A 19,595-nucleotide genomic window follows, 5' to 3' on the forward strand; every position below is an offset into this window, starting at 1 on the left:
GTTCAAATGTGATCAGTGGTTATTGTAATTAAAACAATTACATAATAACATCATCCCCATGTTTTCAAAGTAGTATTGAATTAGGCTATTTTGGTCCTTATAGTAGGCATGGGTTTTCATACCTTTCTGATAAATCTGACTGATGATAGGACTTGGACTAATATGTTGGCATTAAATATTATTTGAATCTGGTAAGAAAGAAAAATATATTGTATGCTTTTATTAGAAATAGCAAATATCAGTTTATTTCATCATAGCCAGTTTTGCCATTTTATAGACAAAAACTTGATACTTTTGAGAGTTTAATTAAACACGATTCAGCTTTTCAGAGGAAGAAAGAAAAACTAAAGATCACAGAGAAAGCTTTTATACAAATTGTAGTTATAAAAAATGTTAATGTTTCTTGCTTCTAACTTTCTTTACAATAAAGATTTTATTGTTTGGGTAAAGATGGAACATTCATTGTAAAAAATTTAAATACCTAAAAAATACAAAGAAGAAAGTTGAAAAGTAATCATCTCACTATTGTGATATACAAGTAGGGGCTGGGCATGGTGGCTCATGCCTGTAATCCCAGCACTTTGGGAGGCTGAGGCAGGTGGATCCCTTGAGGCCAGGAGTTCAAGACCAGCCTAGCCAACATGGTGAAATCCAGTCTCTACTGAAAATTCAAAAACTAGCCAGGCGTTGTGGCGCACCCCATAATCCCAGCTACTCAGGAGGCTAAGGCATGAGAATCGCTTGAAAGCTGGGAGGCGGAGGTTGCGGTGAGCCGAGATCACGCCACTGCACTCCAGCCCAGGCAACACAGCAAGACTGTATACACACACACACACACGCACATGCACACACACACACACACACATTCATACACACACACACAAGTAGGTAAATTTTATTCCAGGGATCTCTCTATGCCAGTGCTACTTGGTAGTATGTTGAATGGCAGCCTCAGCCTCAGCTGGGAGCTTGTTAGAAATGCAAATTCTTGACCAACCCAGATCTACTGAATTGGAATCTCTAAGGGAGGGGGTCAAGCAAGCTGTTTTTAATAAGCCCTTCAGGTGATTCTTATACTGTACAGCCATACCGCAGGGATGTTGTGGGCTTAGTTCCATATCACTGCAGTAAACTGAATATCACAATAGAGTGAGTCACACACATTTTTTTGTTTCCCATTGCATATAAAAGTTATGCGTTTTGGCCGGGTATGATGTCACAGGCCTGTAGTCCCAGCTACTTGGGAGGATCACTTGAGCTCAGGAGTTTGAGGCTGCAGTGAGTCATGATTGCACCACTGCACTCCAGCCTGGATGACAGCATGAGACCCCATTTCTTAAAAAAAAAAAAAAAAAAAAAAGCTGTGTTTATACTATACTGTAGTCTATAAAATGTGTAATAGAATTGTCTAAAAAACATACATACCTTAATTAAAAATATTTATTGCTAAAAAATGCTAACGATCATCTCAGCTTTCAGCAAGTCATAATCTTTTTGCTGGTAGAGGGTCTTGCCACAATGTTGATGGGTGCTGACCAATCAGGGTAGCAGTTACTGAAGGTTGGGGTGGCTATCGCAATTTCATAAGATGATAATGAAGTTTGCTGCATTAGTTGACTCTCCCTTTCATAAAAGATGTCTCTATGGCACATGATGCTATTTGATAGCATTTTACCCACAGTGTGACTTCTTTCAAAATTGGAGTCAGTCCTCTCAAACCCTGCTTCATCAATGAAGCTTCTGTCATATTTTAAATCCTTTGTTGTCATTTCGACAGTGTTCATAGCATCTTCACCAGGAGTAGATTCCATCTCAAGAAACCACGTTCTTTTCCCGTCCATAAGAAACAACTTCTCATTAGTTAAAGTTTTCTTATGAGATTGCAGGAATTGAGTCACATCTTCAGACTCCCCTTCTAATTCTAGTTCTCTTACTGTTTCCACCACATCTGCAGTTATTTCCTCCATTGAAGTCTGAAATCCCTCAAAGTCATCTGTGAGGGCTGGAATCATCTTTCAAACTCATTCATGTTGATACTTTGATCTCCCATGAATCACAAATGTTCTTAATGGCATCTAGAATGATGAATCCTTTCCAGAAGGTTTTCAATTTACTTTGCCCAGATCCATCAGAGGAATCACTGTCTATGGTAGCTATAGCCTTATGAAATATATTTCTTAAATAAGACTTAAAAGTCAAAGTTACTCCTTGATCAGTGGGCTGCAGAATGGATGTTGTGTTAGCAGGCATGAAAACAACATTAATCTCCTTGTACATCTCCATCACAGCTCTTGGGTGATCAGGTGCGTTGTCAATGAGCAATAGTGTTTTGAAGGAATCTTTTCTAAGCAGTAGATCTCCATGGTGGGCTTAAAATAAACCATGCTGTAAACAGATGTGCTGTCATCTAGGCTTTATTATTTATAGAAAACAGGCAGAGGAGATTTAGCATAATTCTTAATGGCCCTAGAATTTTCAGGATGGTAAATGATTATTGGCTTCAACTTGAAGTCACCAGCTGCTTTAGCCTCTAACAAGAGAGTCAGCCTGTCGTTTGAATCTTTGAAGCCAGGCATTGACTTCTCTATAGCTATGAAAGTCCTAAATGGCATCTTCTTCCAAAAGGAGGCCATTTCATCTCCATTAAAAATCTGTTGCTGGCCGGGCTCGGTGGCTCATGCCTGTAATCTCAGCACTTTGGGAGGCCGAGGTGGGCAGATCACGAGTTCAGGAGTTCAAGACCAGCCTGGCCAACATAGTGAAACCCCATCTTGACTAAAAATACCAAAAATTAGCCTGGCTTGGTGGTGGGAGCCTGTAATCCCAGTTACTTGGGAGGCTGAGGCAGGAGAATGGCTTGAACCCGGGAGGCGGAGGTGGCAGTGAGCTGAGATTGCACATTGCACTCCAGCCTGGGTGACAGAGCGAGACTCCATCTCAAAATAAATAAATAAATAAATAAAAAATAAGTCTGTTGCTTAGTGTAGCTACTTTCATGAATGATGTTAGCTACATCTTCTAGGTAGTTTACTACAGCTTCTATATCAGCATTTGCTGCTTTCCCTTGCACTTTTATGTTATGGAGATGGCTTCTTTCTTTAAATCTTGTGAACCAACCTCTGCTACCTTCCAACTTTTCTTCTCTAGCTTCCTCACCTCTCTCAGCCTTCATAGAACTGAAGAGAGTTAGGGTTGCTCTGAATTAGGCTTTGGCTTAAGGGAACATTGTGGCTTGTTTGATCATCTATCCAGACCACTTCATATCAGCAATAAGGCTGTTTTATTATCATTTGTGTGTTTACTGGAGTAGCACTTTTAATTTCCTTCAAGAACTTTTCCTTTGCATTCACAACTTAGCTAACTGGCTCAAGAGACCTAGCTTTTGGCGTATCTTGGCTTTCAACATAACTTCCTCACTAAGCATAATCATTTCTAGCTCTTGATTTAAAGTGAGAAACAGGTGACTGTTCCTTTCACTTGAACACTTAGAGGCCATTGTAGGATATTAATTGGCCTAGTTTCATGTTGATCATATTCTTTATGTTGTCATGGTTCTGTCATAATTCTTTTAGTTCTATGTTTTAATAGTTTTGGTGCTCATTACCAGTACTGTTGCTTCTCCATTCCCGAGTTAGTCTATCTCCTGATTGAATTTCATTGTCAGGCAGTCTTTTCAAGTTACAGGTACTGCATGCATTCTTTGGGTTCTTATACACTTCATTGATTCAAAATATTTGTCTTTTGTTTTTATATTACTTGAAGGATTACTTGGCTAGGTATAAAATTTATCAGTCACACTTTTTTCCCCCTCAACTTTGTAAATGTTGTTCCATAATCTCCTAGTGTTTGATTGGCTGGATTTCTTTGTGCAATGTTTTCTCCTTTTATTAGGAAGAATTTGTGAGTATTATAGTCTCTGAGTTTCAATGCTTGCTGTTTTCTTTAATGCTTGAGAATGTCTGTCTATTGCTTTCGTTCCTGAAAAATAACTTGTTTGGGAACACTTTCATTAGAACTTTGTGGTCACTGTTTTATTATTTTGGGACATCTAGTGTTACTGTAGAAAAGTCTGATTTTTCTCCCTCCCTCCTTGAAGGCACTTTTTTTTTTTTAAATCTAAAATGCCTGAGAGTTTTCTTCTTTATTTTTGAAATTCAGTAATATAAACAAGGTATATCTAAGTGTCACTTATAATCATTTTTCCCTAAATTATAATATGCCCTTAGTTCTTCTAAGAACATTTTCCTTGTTTATTACCATGAATACTTTTTTTTGGTCAAATTATTAGATCCTCTACTTCATGACACCAGTTTTTTTAATACTGAATTTTCTTTTGTTCTTCGTATGTATTCTAATTGCTTTGATTTTGTCTTTTCAGATGCTGTGATCATCTGAAGGCTTTCTTTTTGTCAATAATTCTGTTTTCTCCAGTGTCTGTCCTGTTTTTGATATTTTAAATGAATTAATTGGTTAAATCATTGTGTTATATAGGCTCTAAGTTTCTTTAGCACTACAAACTGCATTTTCATCTTATTCTGCTTCTTCTTGCTTTTGAGCTTGTTTATTATAAGGTTGTATTGTTTTCAAGTTCTTCATTATGATGAAGTTGTTGAGAATTTTCTTTAGTTTTTATTGGGTTGTGTATCCTTCCAGAATGGGTTCTTTGCCACTTGTGTGCCCTATTCATTTCTTCATTTTGTGTTCTTTCTTGCTTTTTATTCCCTGTATGTGTGTGTTTCTTTTTGTCAGGCTGTAATACATATGCATACATGTTTCTTCTTGATATGGGAGAACTTCTATGTGGTGCTGATGGGAAATATTTTTAATACTCCACTCTCCTTACCCAAGTTTGTTTTTCTCCTGAGCCCTAGTTTGAAAGCTGTATATTGTTGGAGTGGAGGGAAAGAGAAGGGAAAAGTGGTGATTCAGAGAGCCAAAGGGGGCAATGTGGCTTTTAGGCTCTGCTCTCTTGAAGTACCAAGTATCTCACTCTTGGGTCTGCCCAACTGCTTATGAATAAAATTCCTTTGCCTTGTATGGGGACATCATTCGACCTCAGACCTCTCATTTCTCTTTGTTCTGAGCCCTAGAATGTGACCTGACCTTCTCCTTCCCAAAGCATGGAGATGGTTAAAACTCACTCTTGAAATTTTTTTGTTGACTTTTCCCTGTGTTGCTTATTCATTCCTCGGCTCTACTTTTTGCCATTTTGGAGTGTATTTCTGGTAAGTGTTTAGGATTTTGTAAACTATTTCCCTACAACCTCTTATTGGAGGTAGGGGTAGAGTTGGGAATGACCATCAATCACCTATAACTTTGTTTCTTATTTTGACTATCAGTCTTCAAAATTTATGGCAGGCTCTTTTATATTTGGTTGCTGCTAATAAAATGTTGGCCTTTTTGTTTTATTTTTTATTTTTTGTTTTATTAGATTTTGAAGAAGGGAGATTCTAAAATGTAGTTCAGGTTTTCTCAGTGTCAGCACAAATAACATTTTGGGTTGGATCATTATTTGTTGTGAGGGGGTTGCCCTGTGCAGAGTAGGATATTTAACAACATCCCTGGCTTCTACCCACTAGATGCCAGTAGCATTCCCCTAGTTAAGACAACCAAAAACATCTTCAGACATTGCCAAATATTCCCTGGGGAGAAAAGCACCCTGGTTTGAGAGCCACTGATCAATTTTGTTCATTCATCTTTACTCCTCCTAAATACCTACATCCAAATTTTAAATAGATCTTTCTCATGTAGTCTGGCAAGTATTATATCAAAGATAAATACCAGTTTTAGAATAAAGCATTAATATACTCTTGCATTTCAACTTAAGAGGCAAATATTAACAGTAGGATTTGTAAACTATTTATTGGAATAAAAATCAATGAATTTTTAAAAATTACAAAATGATTTATGTATGTTAGATATTTTACTGAGTGAAAAAATTCATGCTTTTTTAAATGACTTATTGTTTGGAGTAGTGATACAGTAGGTTTAATTTTCCCCCTCATTAATTAAAATCATGTTTTAGCCAAGAAAGTGAACAAAATTCTTATTGGCAATTCAGTTGTTTCCCGTTTTGGAGACTGACACTCTCCAGTTCTAAGTTAAATAATCGTCATGGTAAAGTAATTTCCTTGAAAAGAACGGACATTGATTCAGCCCCTGTTACTCACAAATCCTATTTGAGTCAAATTGGAAAACTATTAAGTTTTTGGGAAAAAAGTCAATAGGTATCAGGAAACCATTAGATCTTGTGGCCCTTGCTATATCTTGCATGAGTAATCACTGTAAACAGCTGACAGGTATTTCATTGTTGACACCGAGTGATGCTTGGGGGACCACATCTTGTCAGAGTAGGTGGACAGCTTTAGACGTTGGAATGAGTTTGATTATCCTTGTTTTTCTCCTACACTCATTCTTTTAGACAGCCCTGTCACTAACTGGGCCTGTGATGCTTTCAAAAATCAAATACTTTCCTTGCTGTCGGTTTTCTTTTTCTTGCATTGTGGCATACTAATCAGGGTATGTGGTTTGGTACTGAACCAATTTCTGTCAAAAGCAAGTTTTAATTTATTATTTAGGAAAAATTTTTCCTAAGACCCAGGTTTTATACAGTACTAAATAAATAGTGTGAGAAATAATTAGTAATGCCATAGAGTATATAATTTTACTTCTAGTTCTACACAGATTGCAAGTAAATTTTTTTTGGGCAAGTGATTTTGGAATTATCTATGTTTTGTTTTCCTTTTCCTTTAGAGTGATAATTCACTATTTATGATTGAATGATTATCATATTAAAGAGGTGAGAAAATAAAAATAAGTCTGATGTGCACAAAGCCATACTGCTCAAATTGTTTGATAATATCTGTTAATTAAATTATTATGGCATTGGTAGAAGAATGATGTTTTGTTTATATGTGGTTAGAATTGGTCTTTTTTAAAGGAAATAACGAGAGATGGAAATGGAATGGGTATAAATAGTAAAAGGTTCTGTCACTATAATTCCCTTTTGCTATAAATAGTTAAAGGTTCTATCACTATAATTTCCATAAGAAGATATATCTGTTTACCTGTTAGTTTTATCAGGGCAAATTAAAACATGGATAGAATCATGTTTCTCAGTGTGAAGAAATATTTTTATTTGATGAATATTATATATTTTCAGGTGCAGTGGCTTCTGTGTTTTGGGTTGATGCTGAATTAGGGAGTGATATTTACCTTGATGGTAAGTTAAAAAACAGTTTTCTTTTATCTTTCTTGTTTTTTTTTTTTTCTGAGACAGAGTCTCACTTTGTTGCCCAGACTGGAGTGCATGGAGTGCAGTGGCATGATCTCGGCTCACTGCAACTTTTACCTCCTGGGTTCAAGTGATTCTCCTGCCTCAGCCTCCCGAGTAGCTGGGACTACAGGCGTGCACCATCGTACCTGGCTAATTTTTGGATTTTTAGTAGAGACGGGGTTTCGCCATGTTGGCCTGACTGGTCTTGAACCCCTGACTTCAGGTGATCCGCCAGCCTCGGCCTCCCAAAGTGCTGGGATTACAGGCATGAGCCACCACACCCTGCCTCTTTTGTTTTTAAGTAAAATCTTTATGGTTAAGCTTATTGTTGTTCATTCATATTATAACTTTAATTCCTTGCATTGTTGTTCTTTTCACACTTTAGTTTAATGATGAAATCTTTGTTCATATAGATTAAAAAACCCCAGACAGTGGTGGAACTCGATGTCACTCAACTTCGAATTTAGTGCTTCCACTAAGGTTTTCTTTAAAAAAAAAAAAAATGCTTTGTAGGTTTTCTGTATCCTCTGTTGTTTGATTTATGCCCTTAATATAATGTTAGAGCCTTTTATTTTAATCCGCCAGGCAATATGAGGATCATATTTTTGCTTTTATTTTCTCTTGAAGATAAGAATTAAACACTCCTCCCTTACTTTATTTACCTGAACACTTTTGGGCAATGACATGCCTTCATTGAAAATATATTAGAAACTTTCTTAGTTAAGCGACTATGTTTTCTCCCTTTCTCTTTCCCTTTTTCACCTTTTTAAAAACCAGTCGAAATTTTTTACTTTTTCAAAAGTAATAATCATTAAGAAATTTAAGAATTATTAAGCTGGGCCCCATCATTGAGCTCTAATATATGTGGCGGGTAACTGGTTGAATTCCTTAGGCATAATTAAACTCATTCTTTTGTTATCAGCATATATTCAGAGATTGCAAAATGAATTGGTAGTTTGGAAACTTAGGCATATGTTATGTAAAACATTTATGAGTTGGATTTGGATTTGGTGAGAGATGTTAGGAATGATACCTTAAGATGTCTCATTCTTTAGGCAATAATTTAAATCTTAAGAAAAGTCTTGATTTTGATTATGTGAAAATAAACTAGAAATAACCTGTCTTATGTACTTATCACATTTGACTATGTTATGAAATTTGACTTATATTTTGGATTGTAAGCTTTTTCAGTGCCAAGGAAATCTTATTTTCTTATTTATTTAATTTAACATTTTTATTTGTTTTATATCTTCTCTAGTGCCTTAAAGTAGTGCTAGCCACTCATGAAACACATTGACTTATTACTGGAATTTAATTAAATGGCAGCACTGGCAAGAGAAAAAAACAGTACATTGTTTTATTGAGTAGTATTTGTGAACTGAAATAGGTTAGTTTTAATTTTCATTCTGAAGTATGGTTGCATAAATATTAATAAACATTCTTTTTAAAAAGTGATTAAAATGTTTTTTCCTTTGTAGGTATCATAACTATTGTGGATTCAAAATATGGATTAAAAGTAAGTTGAAAGATTGCTATGAGTGGCTCATTATTGAGAGCTGGGAATATGGGGATTGATTGTTTAATTTTCTTTATGTTTGTATCTGAAATTTTCTTTAACAAAAACCTTTCTCAAAAAGATATCCTGAACAATAGGTGAAATTTGTGTTTTAATTATTAGTTTGTGTTAAATATTTCTTTTCTATTACTCTGAGTTTGAGTTGGTGATAAAATTTGGAATTATAATTTGTAATAAGCATATGGGGTTAGGATAGAGTTTGGTATGTATAACTCTTCACAAGGATTCAACCCCAATATTGGTAAGTTTTTCTGTTCCATAGAAGAAGCTGAGCTTGATAAAGCATCTGAGATCTTATTTTTCTTGTTAAATTACTATTAAACACACACTGGAAATGAGTTTTTAAAAAATATTGAAGACCTAGGTGATGGGTTAATAGGTGCAGGAAACCACCATGGCACCTGTTTACCTATGTAACAAACCTGCACATCCCGAGCATGTACCCTGGAACTTAAAATTTAAAAAGTACATATCGAAGAAAATCAGGATATACACATAGGATTAGTAAGAAGACTCTCTCCATTAAAAGGCATCTTGCATCACTTCTTGGTCTTTTGGCTGAGATCAAGTGTAAAAGACATCCTGCTATGAATGTTTTTGTTAACTTCTAAGGTCCTAGAATGCATTTAAATGAGGTTTAATTTATAAAATGCATTTAGTAAGATCTTTAAAAGTATGTTGTTACATACAGTAAAATGATGTTTCTCAACTTCCCAAGTGAAATACCACTAAAGGCAGAAGAGAATGAAATCATCCCACCCACTGACCCGTTCCCAATCTGAGCATATGGATAGGGCCCAAAGCAGTAAGTTCTTAGAAGTTTAAATTCAGTGTTTAAAAATTAGTGTCTGTTTTGTATCCAACCTCATATCTGAACGTGTTAATTTTTTTTTTTTTTTGAGACAGAGTCTCACTCTGTTGCCCAGGCTGGAGTGCAGTGGCACCATCTTGGCTCACTGCAACCTCCACCTCCCAGGTTCAAGCGATTCCCTTGTCTCAGCCTCCTGAGTATCTGGGATTACAGGTGCACACCACCATGCCCAGCTAATTTTGTATTTTTAGTAGAGACCGGATTTTACCATGTTGACCAGCCTGGTCATGAACTCCTGACCTCAAGTGATCCACCTGCCTCGGCCTCCCAAAGTGCTGGGATTACAGGCATGAGCCACCACGCCCGGCCTGAACTTGTTAATGTTTAAGTTTGCTTTTTTTTCCCCAAATCTTTGCTGAAATTATGCTCTAAGGGGATATGTCAGGTTTGTCAAATAGCTACCAATACCTCTTCACTGGGTCTTCTCTCCCTCGTTGATAGAGTGCCCTAATTTGAAAAGTTTGGAAGAAAACTCCTTTTTTAGAGTTTAAAATCTCAATTTATGAATTTATGAATATAATTTAAGAATCAAAGAATGATCCCAAATACAGTATTACAGTTTCACGCAGAAAAATTCCAATGACTGTTGGAAATCATATTTCTTGCAAAATGCTTATGGAGGTAGCAAAAAAGCCCCAAATTATTCATTTTGAATGTTTATTATAGGCATGTTTGAATCTACCTCTTCCATAAATTTATTACAAAATTTGATATACCTATGTGACAGATAACTGCTAAGACATTTTTTTTTATTTTGATAGACTGAAAATGCCATGCCAAAAGTCAAACTGTTTATGTATTTTATGATTATAGGAATAATTTTATATGTATAGTTGGGTATGGAGAAGAGTTAAATAGAATCTATTATCAGCATGATAGAGGCCAAAAAAACAAAGCAACATTCTGAATAATGCAAACACAGTAAACGTTTAACCTCCTGCTACCTTGATAAAACCTCTTAAATTATTAAATCAGTATACCTACACAAAACTGACACACTGTCAGGATAATGGAAACTTTAGATTTTCTAAGTCGGATGCCAGATAAATAACTTTGCCTTGATATAAAGAATTTTCCAACTTGTCCAATTCCTCTGGTTGCAAAGCTTGACCTCAGTAGCTGCTTGTGATTCAGAGAATTCTGAGGCAGTACAAGTAATGACACTTGGATAATGGGCAGCAATTTAAGAATGTCATGCTTCACAGAGCCAGCCCATCACAAGTAAATTTGAGAAATGGTACCCTGTGGCCAGCCAGCCAAATTGAAACTGAAGTGGTAATTGATATCATGGGGTATCATGCTAATAGGATTGTCACCCATTGATCTGAAATATTCATTTTTTAATCATAGGCAAAGAATTGGACAACTTAAAATGACAGCTCTCTATTCTCAGGACTTGACACCCAGGCTACTGACATTGTTCTTTTCAGTTCCACAAATGTGACAGCATTTAATGCAATAGAAGCAATGAATGAAGTTACCCAGAGAAGGTCAAGTGAGAGGTTTCTTCTTGGTTCCTCTGTTATATTGCACAATCTGTTGAAACAATTCAGTCAGAAAACAGTTAGCTTGGAAAAGATCAGAACAATAAATAGACTGACATTATGCAATAATTTTTTAAAAACTAAAATAGTGTTACATCTGTAACCAATCCATTTGAAAGAAATAGTTCCTGCTGCTGCTTTTTAAAAATGACACCAGACGTCTTTGACACTAGATTTATTTCCACTCTGGTCAACAGCAGTGTTCTTTCATAGCCAGTGGGTTTTAAGATAGTTTTTTCTTTTCTTTCTTTCTCTTTTTTCGGTCCTGCTTCTTTCTTTCTTTCTGCAGAAAAGGACACCCTATAGCCCTTCATGAATTTAGGTCTACAGTGGTGTTATTTCAGAGAGTTCCTTTGTTTCTCTCCCTAACCCCCCCAGCTTTATTGAGGTATAATTGACAAGTAAGAATTATATATATTTAAGGTATACAATGTGTGAAATATAAAACAATCGAGCTAGTTAACCTATCCATCACCTCACATTGCTATTTTTTTGAGAGGGGGTGGTAAGAACAATTAAGATCTATGTTTTAGCAGATTCAAGTATACAATAGAATTAACTACAGTCATCATGCTGTAATTAGCTCTCCATGACTTATGCATCTTGTATAACAAACTTTGTATTCTTTGACCAACATCTCACACCACTCCCCTTTAATTTCCTTTGTTTCTTGTGGTAAGTTAAATTGGGGTTTTGATCCTTAGCCTTTTGAATATGTTGGATTAATTAGTATCAAAATTATTTTTGTCTTTTTTGATATATAAGCAAAAGCCATAGTTGTTAAGCAGAGATAAGGAATACTTTGGACATCTATGTAGTATAAAATATTTAAAAAATATTTTGCAAAAATTTTTTCTTCACTTATACAGGTGGAATAGAATGCCAAAATTTCCATTTTGTTTTATTTTATAAATGAAAGTCATCTGACTTAATGACCAAATGGTATATAATGTATTATTGGAGAATGTTCTTTTGAATAGAAGACATTGATTTTATACTTTTTGCAGAGTTTGACTTGGGAAGGTAGGAAGTCACATGAGGGAAATGCAGGGCTGATGTCTAAAGAAAATAAATGTTAATATGCACTTATTTTTTAAAATGTTTGTATAGCTTTCCTATGGGCATAGAAGAGGACATTTATCTCTTCTGCTATAATTATATATGATTACATATAATTTTAATACAGCTGTAAATATTGGCAGGCTCTCATTTGGGGTGATTTTCATTTATTTTTATATTTGATACTTTCTGACTGCCTGGAAGTAGTAAAACGTTAGTCTACCACTGTTAGCTTTGAGTGAAGAATTCTAATATTTTGGAGAGGTAAATGCATTTAAAACATTGCACATTACCTTGTGAAACTAACATTGTATTAGTTACATTTAGGCATGGAAATGCAAAAACAAATCTGTAATTCTTCTGTCATATCATTTTTATGCCTCACAAACTCATTGCCAAATAACCCCAATTTCATATGTTAAAAAAGCTTTCATAAGGTCAATAATATAATATCTTGAAAAATATTTCAGTTTAAAAAGAATTTTCAGTACTATAGGATCATTCAGAGGCAGATGCCTTGCCAAAAATATATCATTGTTAAGTAGATTTACTGCTTAATGGGAAGAGATTTGTTGCTGCATGTTAGATGGCATTTTTCATGTAACATCTTTTATGTATCCCCACAACAGGAGGTGTTAATTACAATTCATTCAACAAATATGTCTTGAGCCTTTGTGCCAGGCACCATTCCAAGGTCTGTTAGCAGCCTCATTCTCTAGAGGCAGAGTATATAACAATAGGACTTGTTGTAGCCTCAGGCCAAGATGAATTATGAAAAAAATATTAAACTTGATCTTTTGGCATGGAATGATTTTTGATACAATACTTGTCAAGTTCTGTGACTTCAATAATTGCAGAGTGGATCTGCAGTTGAATTGAACAAGATTTTGCCTGAAGTAGAAGTATCATTGCCATGATTTTATTTCAGTTTTGTTTTCCTCAAAATAGAATTTGCTGAACTTTTAGAAGGAAAAAATGTTTCTTCTATAGACCTAATCAAGCTTGTTAAATAAAATTATTACCTGCTTGCTCTGAGGTTCCAAACTATTCAGATACCCCTAATGATCATCTCCCCGTGAATTATGAAACTGGTTTGGCTCTGATATATGGTTATTGACATTTGTGTAGCATTGTACACAGACTGATTTTATGTGGCATAAAAGATTTCACAAAGACTTTAAAATTATGTTCATTTTACTTGATGGGTGTGTGTTCAATTAAAAAAAAAGTCCCTGTGATTGTATATAAAATATAGTATCCTGTGATGATGAGGGTGTTAGATTTAGTTTCTTCCTTTATAAATGAAAATAGCCATCTCCCATAATTATTATGAAAGCTAAATGAGAAAAATGTATATAATTTATAAAGTTAGATTCAAGGATTTAATTCATTTGTAAAGTTGGCTTCAAATATAGAGTATTACTATAATCTAGTTGCCTCTAAACCTCAGTAGCCAGCTTTTTATTGTGACAGGGAACCTCTATTGAGGTTTGAGGTAATGAGGGTAAAAGTGTAATTTCCCAGAGAAGAAGCTTGTGATGTTGATGATGTTAGGGATGTAAACAGGATTATGAGGGGGGGAAAAAAAAAACAGACAACAAAACTTGCCTCCAGAGAGATGAAAACTACCACTTGGGCTCTAAGTCAGTGTCAAAATATTTTTTGGAGTTAGCCTGACTCTGGAGAGGTCAGTAAAATAAACAGTTGCACTGAGAGGCCAGATTAGCAAGTATAGGTTTCTAAATGATAAACTGCTTTTAGGCTAGAATCAGGGCTGAATCAGCCTTCCCACCACTTATTTGTTTCTAGGGTGTTTGAAAGGCCTAGTACTGAGTTCACGTGGTGCATGATTGTGGGCTGGGGTGTAGGGAAGTATTTTAGATTCTAATATGGGGGTTTGGTGTGAAGGGAAGTATATTAGATTCTAAGAAAGTATATTTCAGTGGTTATCCTTTTTTAAAAATAAGTAATAATGAATATTTAGAACCAGAACAGTTTTGTAAGAAGGAAAATACCTAAAATCTGAACTGTAATCTTCTATGTTTTTATGACATTATGTGAATCAAAGGGGTTTTCCTTTTAAGTAAAAGAAAAGGTCAGGAGTATGAAATCCTAAGCGCTCTTCCTCCCCGTATAAAACCCCACAGGTTCACTTGTAGAAAAAAATTGCAAATGGGGAAGAAAAATGCTTTCAGCTAGAAAAGTTAGTTTTGGATTTGTGTATTCAGTAACAGAACATGTTGAAGTTTTTATTAGATGCAAGAAAATGTCTCTAAAGTAAAATCCTTTGTGTTGACATTAGATTTTTTATTGTATTATAGTAACTTTATTCAAACTTTTTTTTGTTTAGCATTTAACAGAAGAGAAACCTGATGGCCTTATCAATGAAGCTACTAGGTATTCATATTTAAAGTATATATTGATTGCTGGCTAATTGTAAAGAGAAAAATCACTAAGATGAAAACCAAAAACAAACTAAGAAAATTTAAAACATAGTCAAGGAAAATTTATTTTCTTTTTTTCCCTTAGTTGAATTATTGCTATCTATTTATAATGATCTCATAACTGAACTTTTACTTAAAGTCATTTTTGTCGTAGCATAAAGTGAATGCTGAACACAGGAGTTCTGTAATTTTGAGGAACTCGGGAAATATTAACATTTAAAAATATTTTCTTGTCATACAATTTCTTTGGGATTGAAGATTTTATATATATATATATGTATAATAATAATAATAATTATTTTTTGAGACAGAATCTCACTCTGTCACCCAGGCTGAAGTGCAGGCTCACTGCAACCTCTGCCTCCCAGGTTCAAGCGATTCTCCTGCCTCAGCCTCCCAAGTAGCTGGGATTACAGGCACCCGCCACCATGCCCAGCTAATTTTTGCATTTTTTTAAAATTTATTTTATTTTATTTTATTTTTTTTTAGTAGAGATGGGGTTTCACCATGTTGGCCAGGCTGGTCTCGAGCTCCTGACCTCAGGTGATCCACCCGCCTCGGCCTCCCAAAGTGCTGGGATTACAGGCATGAATCCACTGCGCCTGGGTGAACTTAAGTATTTTTATAACTTTTTTCCTTATGAAAATATGGTTATTATAGAAAATATAAATAAGCCAAATAGAAAATAGCCAAATTGGATTTGTGATGTACATACTGTTGAAACCTGCTCTTTCAGTGAACTAAAGTTAATTTAGTTTTGAGAATTTAGTTGTATTCTTTGAGATAAAGCATAAGACCCTGAATAATTGAGGAAAATTGAAAGAATTTCCAGTTTTACTATCCTGTTAATAGAAAATAGAGCTTCTGATTATTATCATCTACTTTGTTATCTAGCATTCAGTCAACTGGATTCTTTACAGAGATAATATACAGTATATTTATAGTGATAAAGAAGACACATGGGCAATATCCTGATATATCTTCTGAAGTATAGCTTATTTTTTTTAAGAAATGGAGTCTTGCTATGTTGCCCAGGTTGGACTTGAACTCCTGGGCTTAAGGGATCCTCCCTCCTCAGCCTCCTAAGTAGCCAGGACTACAGGTGTGCTCTACCATGCCCAGCTCTGAAGTATAGTTTTAAAAAACCTGTTTAATACAGTTTTTAGTATTAAGTGAAGTTATTCTATTTCTTTGAAAATTTTGGTAAATATTACAGTATTTTAGTAGGTAAACTCTTCTTCTTTTTACCATATTGGATATCTGAATTTTATGCTTTTCTTCACAAAGAAAATTATGAGTTTAAAATCATCCTTTTGATTGTAAACTTTTTGAGACTTATCTTTGTAGCACAAGAGTAGCAAGTAACAGAACTTAGTAAATACTTTGCGAATGGGTAATGTGAAATCTGAACTTGCATAGTAATGAATACAATTCATTCACATTGAAAAATTAGCGGATTAGGAGTAAACTGAATCACTCCTATAGAGCACTATATAATTCTTAACTGATATATTGATCTACGTGAGGTGTTTTTATTTATTTTTAATTTGTTAACATTTCTCTTTTGATGTATTAATCTGCATGCGTGTATATTATTTAAAATTTCTTAACATTTCTTTTTGTTTGCTATTTTAGGCAAGTTGCTTTGGCAGATATCATTCTCATTAATAAAACAGACTTGGTGCCAGAAGAAGATGTAAAGAAATTAAGAACGACAATTAGGTACAAAATGATAAGTGTGTTAAGTGCCTACAGATCCATATTGTATACACAGAATATTTTTTACTCTGATTGTTGCCCTGTAGAAACTTAAGGTATAAGGTTGACCTGCTTCAAGAACGTTAGGGAATCACATATATTGTTGATGGCTAATTGTTATATAAATGGTAATACATAAAATTAGTCCCCAGTGCTTGCAGAATATAGTTCACAGTTAATAGACTGATATTCAGGGTCTTCTCACTCCATCTTTCTTTTCCTGTCTTCTCTTTGACTCTTTCCTAATGTCAATCTTCCCTAACTTTACCCAGGATGGTTAATTCACTTTCCCATGGATGCATCCTGTCAGTTCCTGTCTTTACTCATAATGTATTCTCACTCTGCCAATCCCTGAGTTCTTTCTTGTTCTGTTTTTTTTTTTTTAAATTTATTCTATAGAGCCTATTCTGTCTCTCCCCACTTCCTATGTGAAGTCTTCCCTGACTCAAGTGGTCTCAGTTTTCTCTGAACTCTTGTTGACTTCATCTTCCTTAACTGTCAACCATGCCTTGTCATCCAGCTTGCTTTAATATCTTCTTTGTCCATAGCCAAGGCTGATCAGCATAGGACAATCAGGACAATATGAATGATGCTCAAATACGTGCTAACAGTCATTTTGCTGACTGTTCTGGAGACTCCCATTCCTTTTGAAAACAAAGATGGACTTTTCAAATGAGGTTATAGTTCAGGGGCTTTGTTTTGAATTATTTTGTAAGACCTGAACTAATAAAAGCCCTATACAGAGAGACATTCGGTAGCTATTATTATTCGTTATGTTTAATGTGTACAATGCTTTGAGCGTGATGGCTCAAAATTACTATTCTTAGTATTTATAAGTTCTACTGACATTAGATTTTGAATCTGTCATCTCAGTTCATATAGTATATATTATAAATTGAATCAATAAAGGTAAGGCTCATTAGGAGATTATTTGCCATGATTAATGATTGTGGAAGAAAGAAATTCATATTTTTTCCACATATTTCATCTTATTTTAATAGTAATGTCCTTAAACTTTACTATAAAAAAATATAATGTCTCCACGTGGAGGGTAGGTCTTGTTGCGTAGTGTTAAAGATCACAGACCTTGGAATCTGCTTGGGTTCTAATCCTTGGTCTGTTTCTCATTGTCTTCTTAGGGAGCTTATTTACCCTTTTAAAGCCTCCTCTGTAAAAGGCATAATGCCTATCATAAGTTTGCTTTGAGTATTACATGAGACAATGTTGGTAAACTTTGCACAGTGCTGACACATAGTAAGTGCTCTGTTAGCTATATTATGTAATTTTTTTTCTTAGCTTACATAGTAAGTTCAAGGTATAGTAAAAAAGGGAAGAAAGAAAAAGATGGCTGATTTTGAAAAGGAGAAAGTGATGAATGAAGATTGCTTTTACATTTTTTGACACTGGTCTTCTAATCTTGTTTCTCTTCATAAATCTTGTGCACCATTGTGATTGCTAAGAAGAACACAATCTATTTAGCAAACGTTTTTGGCATAAAAGGAATGATCATTATTACTTGACTTTTATATCCTTATAGAGACCTAAGCTAAATCTCTGACACTGACAATATTGATTATTAGCCAGCTTGTTAACAGTACTAGAAATGAATTTGGAAGAAGCAATTTGATAAATTACACACCCTTTTGGCTTTTACCCTCCCTTTATATCAGACTTGTGACTGACTCAGAATGATATTTGGGGAGGTGAAAAAAGGTAAACATGTTTGAGAGGAATTAGCCATCAGACTAGAGTGTATTCAAAAAAGAAGATTTAAGAATTTTGTAAAATAGTGGAGAGACTTGCCTCAGAATCATTATATGTGGGAAGCCTTACCCATGAGAACAAACTTGAACAAGTAGCAAGAATCTTGGGTAAGTAACCCTAAAGACAATTGAATTCATGATAGAGAATTGATGACTGATGATAGGCAATGGAAAAGATAAATAGATGAGGTGTACAGTGTGTTGAAAAGAATTTAACAGGTACTTTTTGGTGCCATACAAAGCCATATTCTATAGTATCAAAAGAGGGAGAACAGGCATAACGGGTAGAGAGCCTAATTAGGGAACTGACGAGGTTATTCTATAAAGGAACCTGGGATGTGTGACTTAGAATTACTGTGAATACTATGGACAGGCTGGGGGCAAAGCAACTTACAACTAGGTTTTTATTTTTAGTGTGTATATAGCCATTTCTACCATGTATGCCTGAGGAAAAAAGTGACCACCGTAAAAATTTTGAGTATCTACTCATTTTTAAGAACACTAGGATAACTGACTATTTATGAATGATTTTTTCTAAAGTGAAGCGTCTTTTTATTAACCACAAAGTAGCCCTTAATCGGACAGTTGTGCGAATTTTTGCATGTATGCTTTATTGATGTATGAGTGGAATATATGTGATTTATTGTTTGAAGGAAAATCATAATTATTTTTTAAAGCAAGTTTTGTTTTTCTGTTTTTAATTATTTTCTGGTTCCAGATGTATTTGGGTATGCTTATTTCCTGTTTTAGAAACAATATACTTTGTATACTTTTTTAAAAAGTTAATTTTTACTTTTAAACTTTGTCTTCCTCATTTATTATTTATTTCAGATCCATAAATGGACTAGGACAAATCTTAGAAACACAAAGATCAAGGTACTTTAAAAAAGCTATTCCTATTAATAACAAATCATTTTAGTTATTAATAATAAACATTAAGTAATTGACAAATATGCTTGATTCTGATATAAGAAAGATCTAAGTGCATTTAAAAAGAATTGGATCCAAAATGTTGTTTGGAATGCTCTTAATAAGTTAGTTTGGCATATTTGGCTAGTACATTTGCCTGTCTTCAAAACTAAGATTACAAAGCCATGATAACACTGTGTAAGTGTTTGCTTAATGAGGAAGAAAAGACTTACAAACACTCGAGAGGGTAACTCAGTACAGAAATCTGAAGTATATTGAGGAATCTTAATTTGAAGTGTTTAAATGGCTTTTTAATATTTAAAAAGCCTTCTTAGTGTTTTATAGTTGCCAAAAAATACATGGAGTCTTTACCTTGAAGTTCCTGACAAATTCTT

The 19,595-nt window shown here is 34.5% G+C and overlaps 1 protein-coding gene across 6 annotated transcripts in view; it reads left to right on the plus strand.

Moving 5' to 3' along the window:
* Window positions 1–19,595, plus strand: part of LOC129398377 (zinc-regulated GTPase metalloprotein activator 1A-like) — a 42,682-nt gene that overhangs the window by 7,881 nt on the left and 15,206 nt on the right. For 5 of the 6 annotated variants that reach the window (XM_055115605.2, XM_055115604.2, XM_063606145.1 and 2 more), the window contains exons 5-9: window positions 7,163–7,222; window positions 8,755–8,792; window positions 14,677–14,723; window positions 16,406–16,492; window positions 19,123–19,167. In XM_055115605.2, the coding sequence (XP_054971580.1) occupies window positions 7,163–7,222; window positions 8,755–8,792; window positions 14,677–14,723; window positions 16,406–16,492; window positions 19,123–19,167 (277 nt within the window). The remainder of the gene's footprint in view (window positions 1–7,162; window positions 7,223–8,754; window positions 8,793–14,676; window positions 14,724–16,405; window positions 16,493–19,122; window positions 19,168–19,595) is intronic. The other variant, XM_055115606.2, reaches the window with a different exon arrangement.

The sequence above is a fragment of the Pan paniscus genome, chromosome 6, assembly GCF_029289425.2.
Source record: "Pan paniscus chromosome 6, NHGRI_mPanPan1-v2.0_pri, whole genome shotgun sequence".
NCBI lineage: Eukaryota > Metazoa > Chordata > Mammalia > Primates > Hominidae > Pan > Pan paniscus.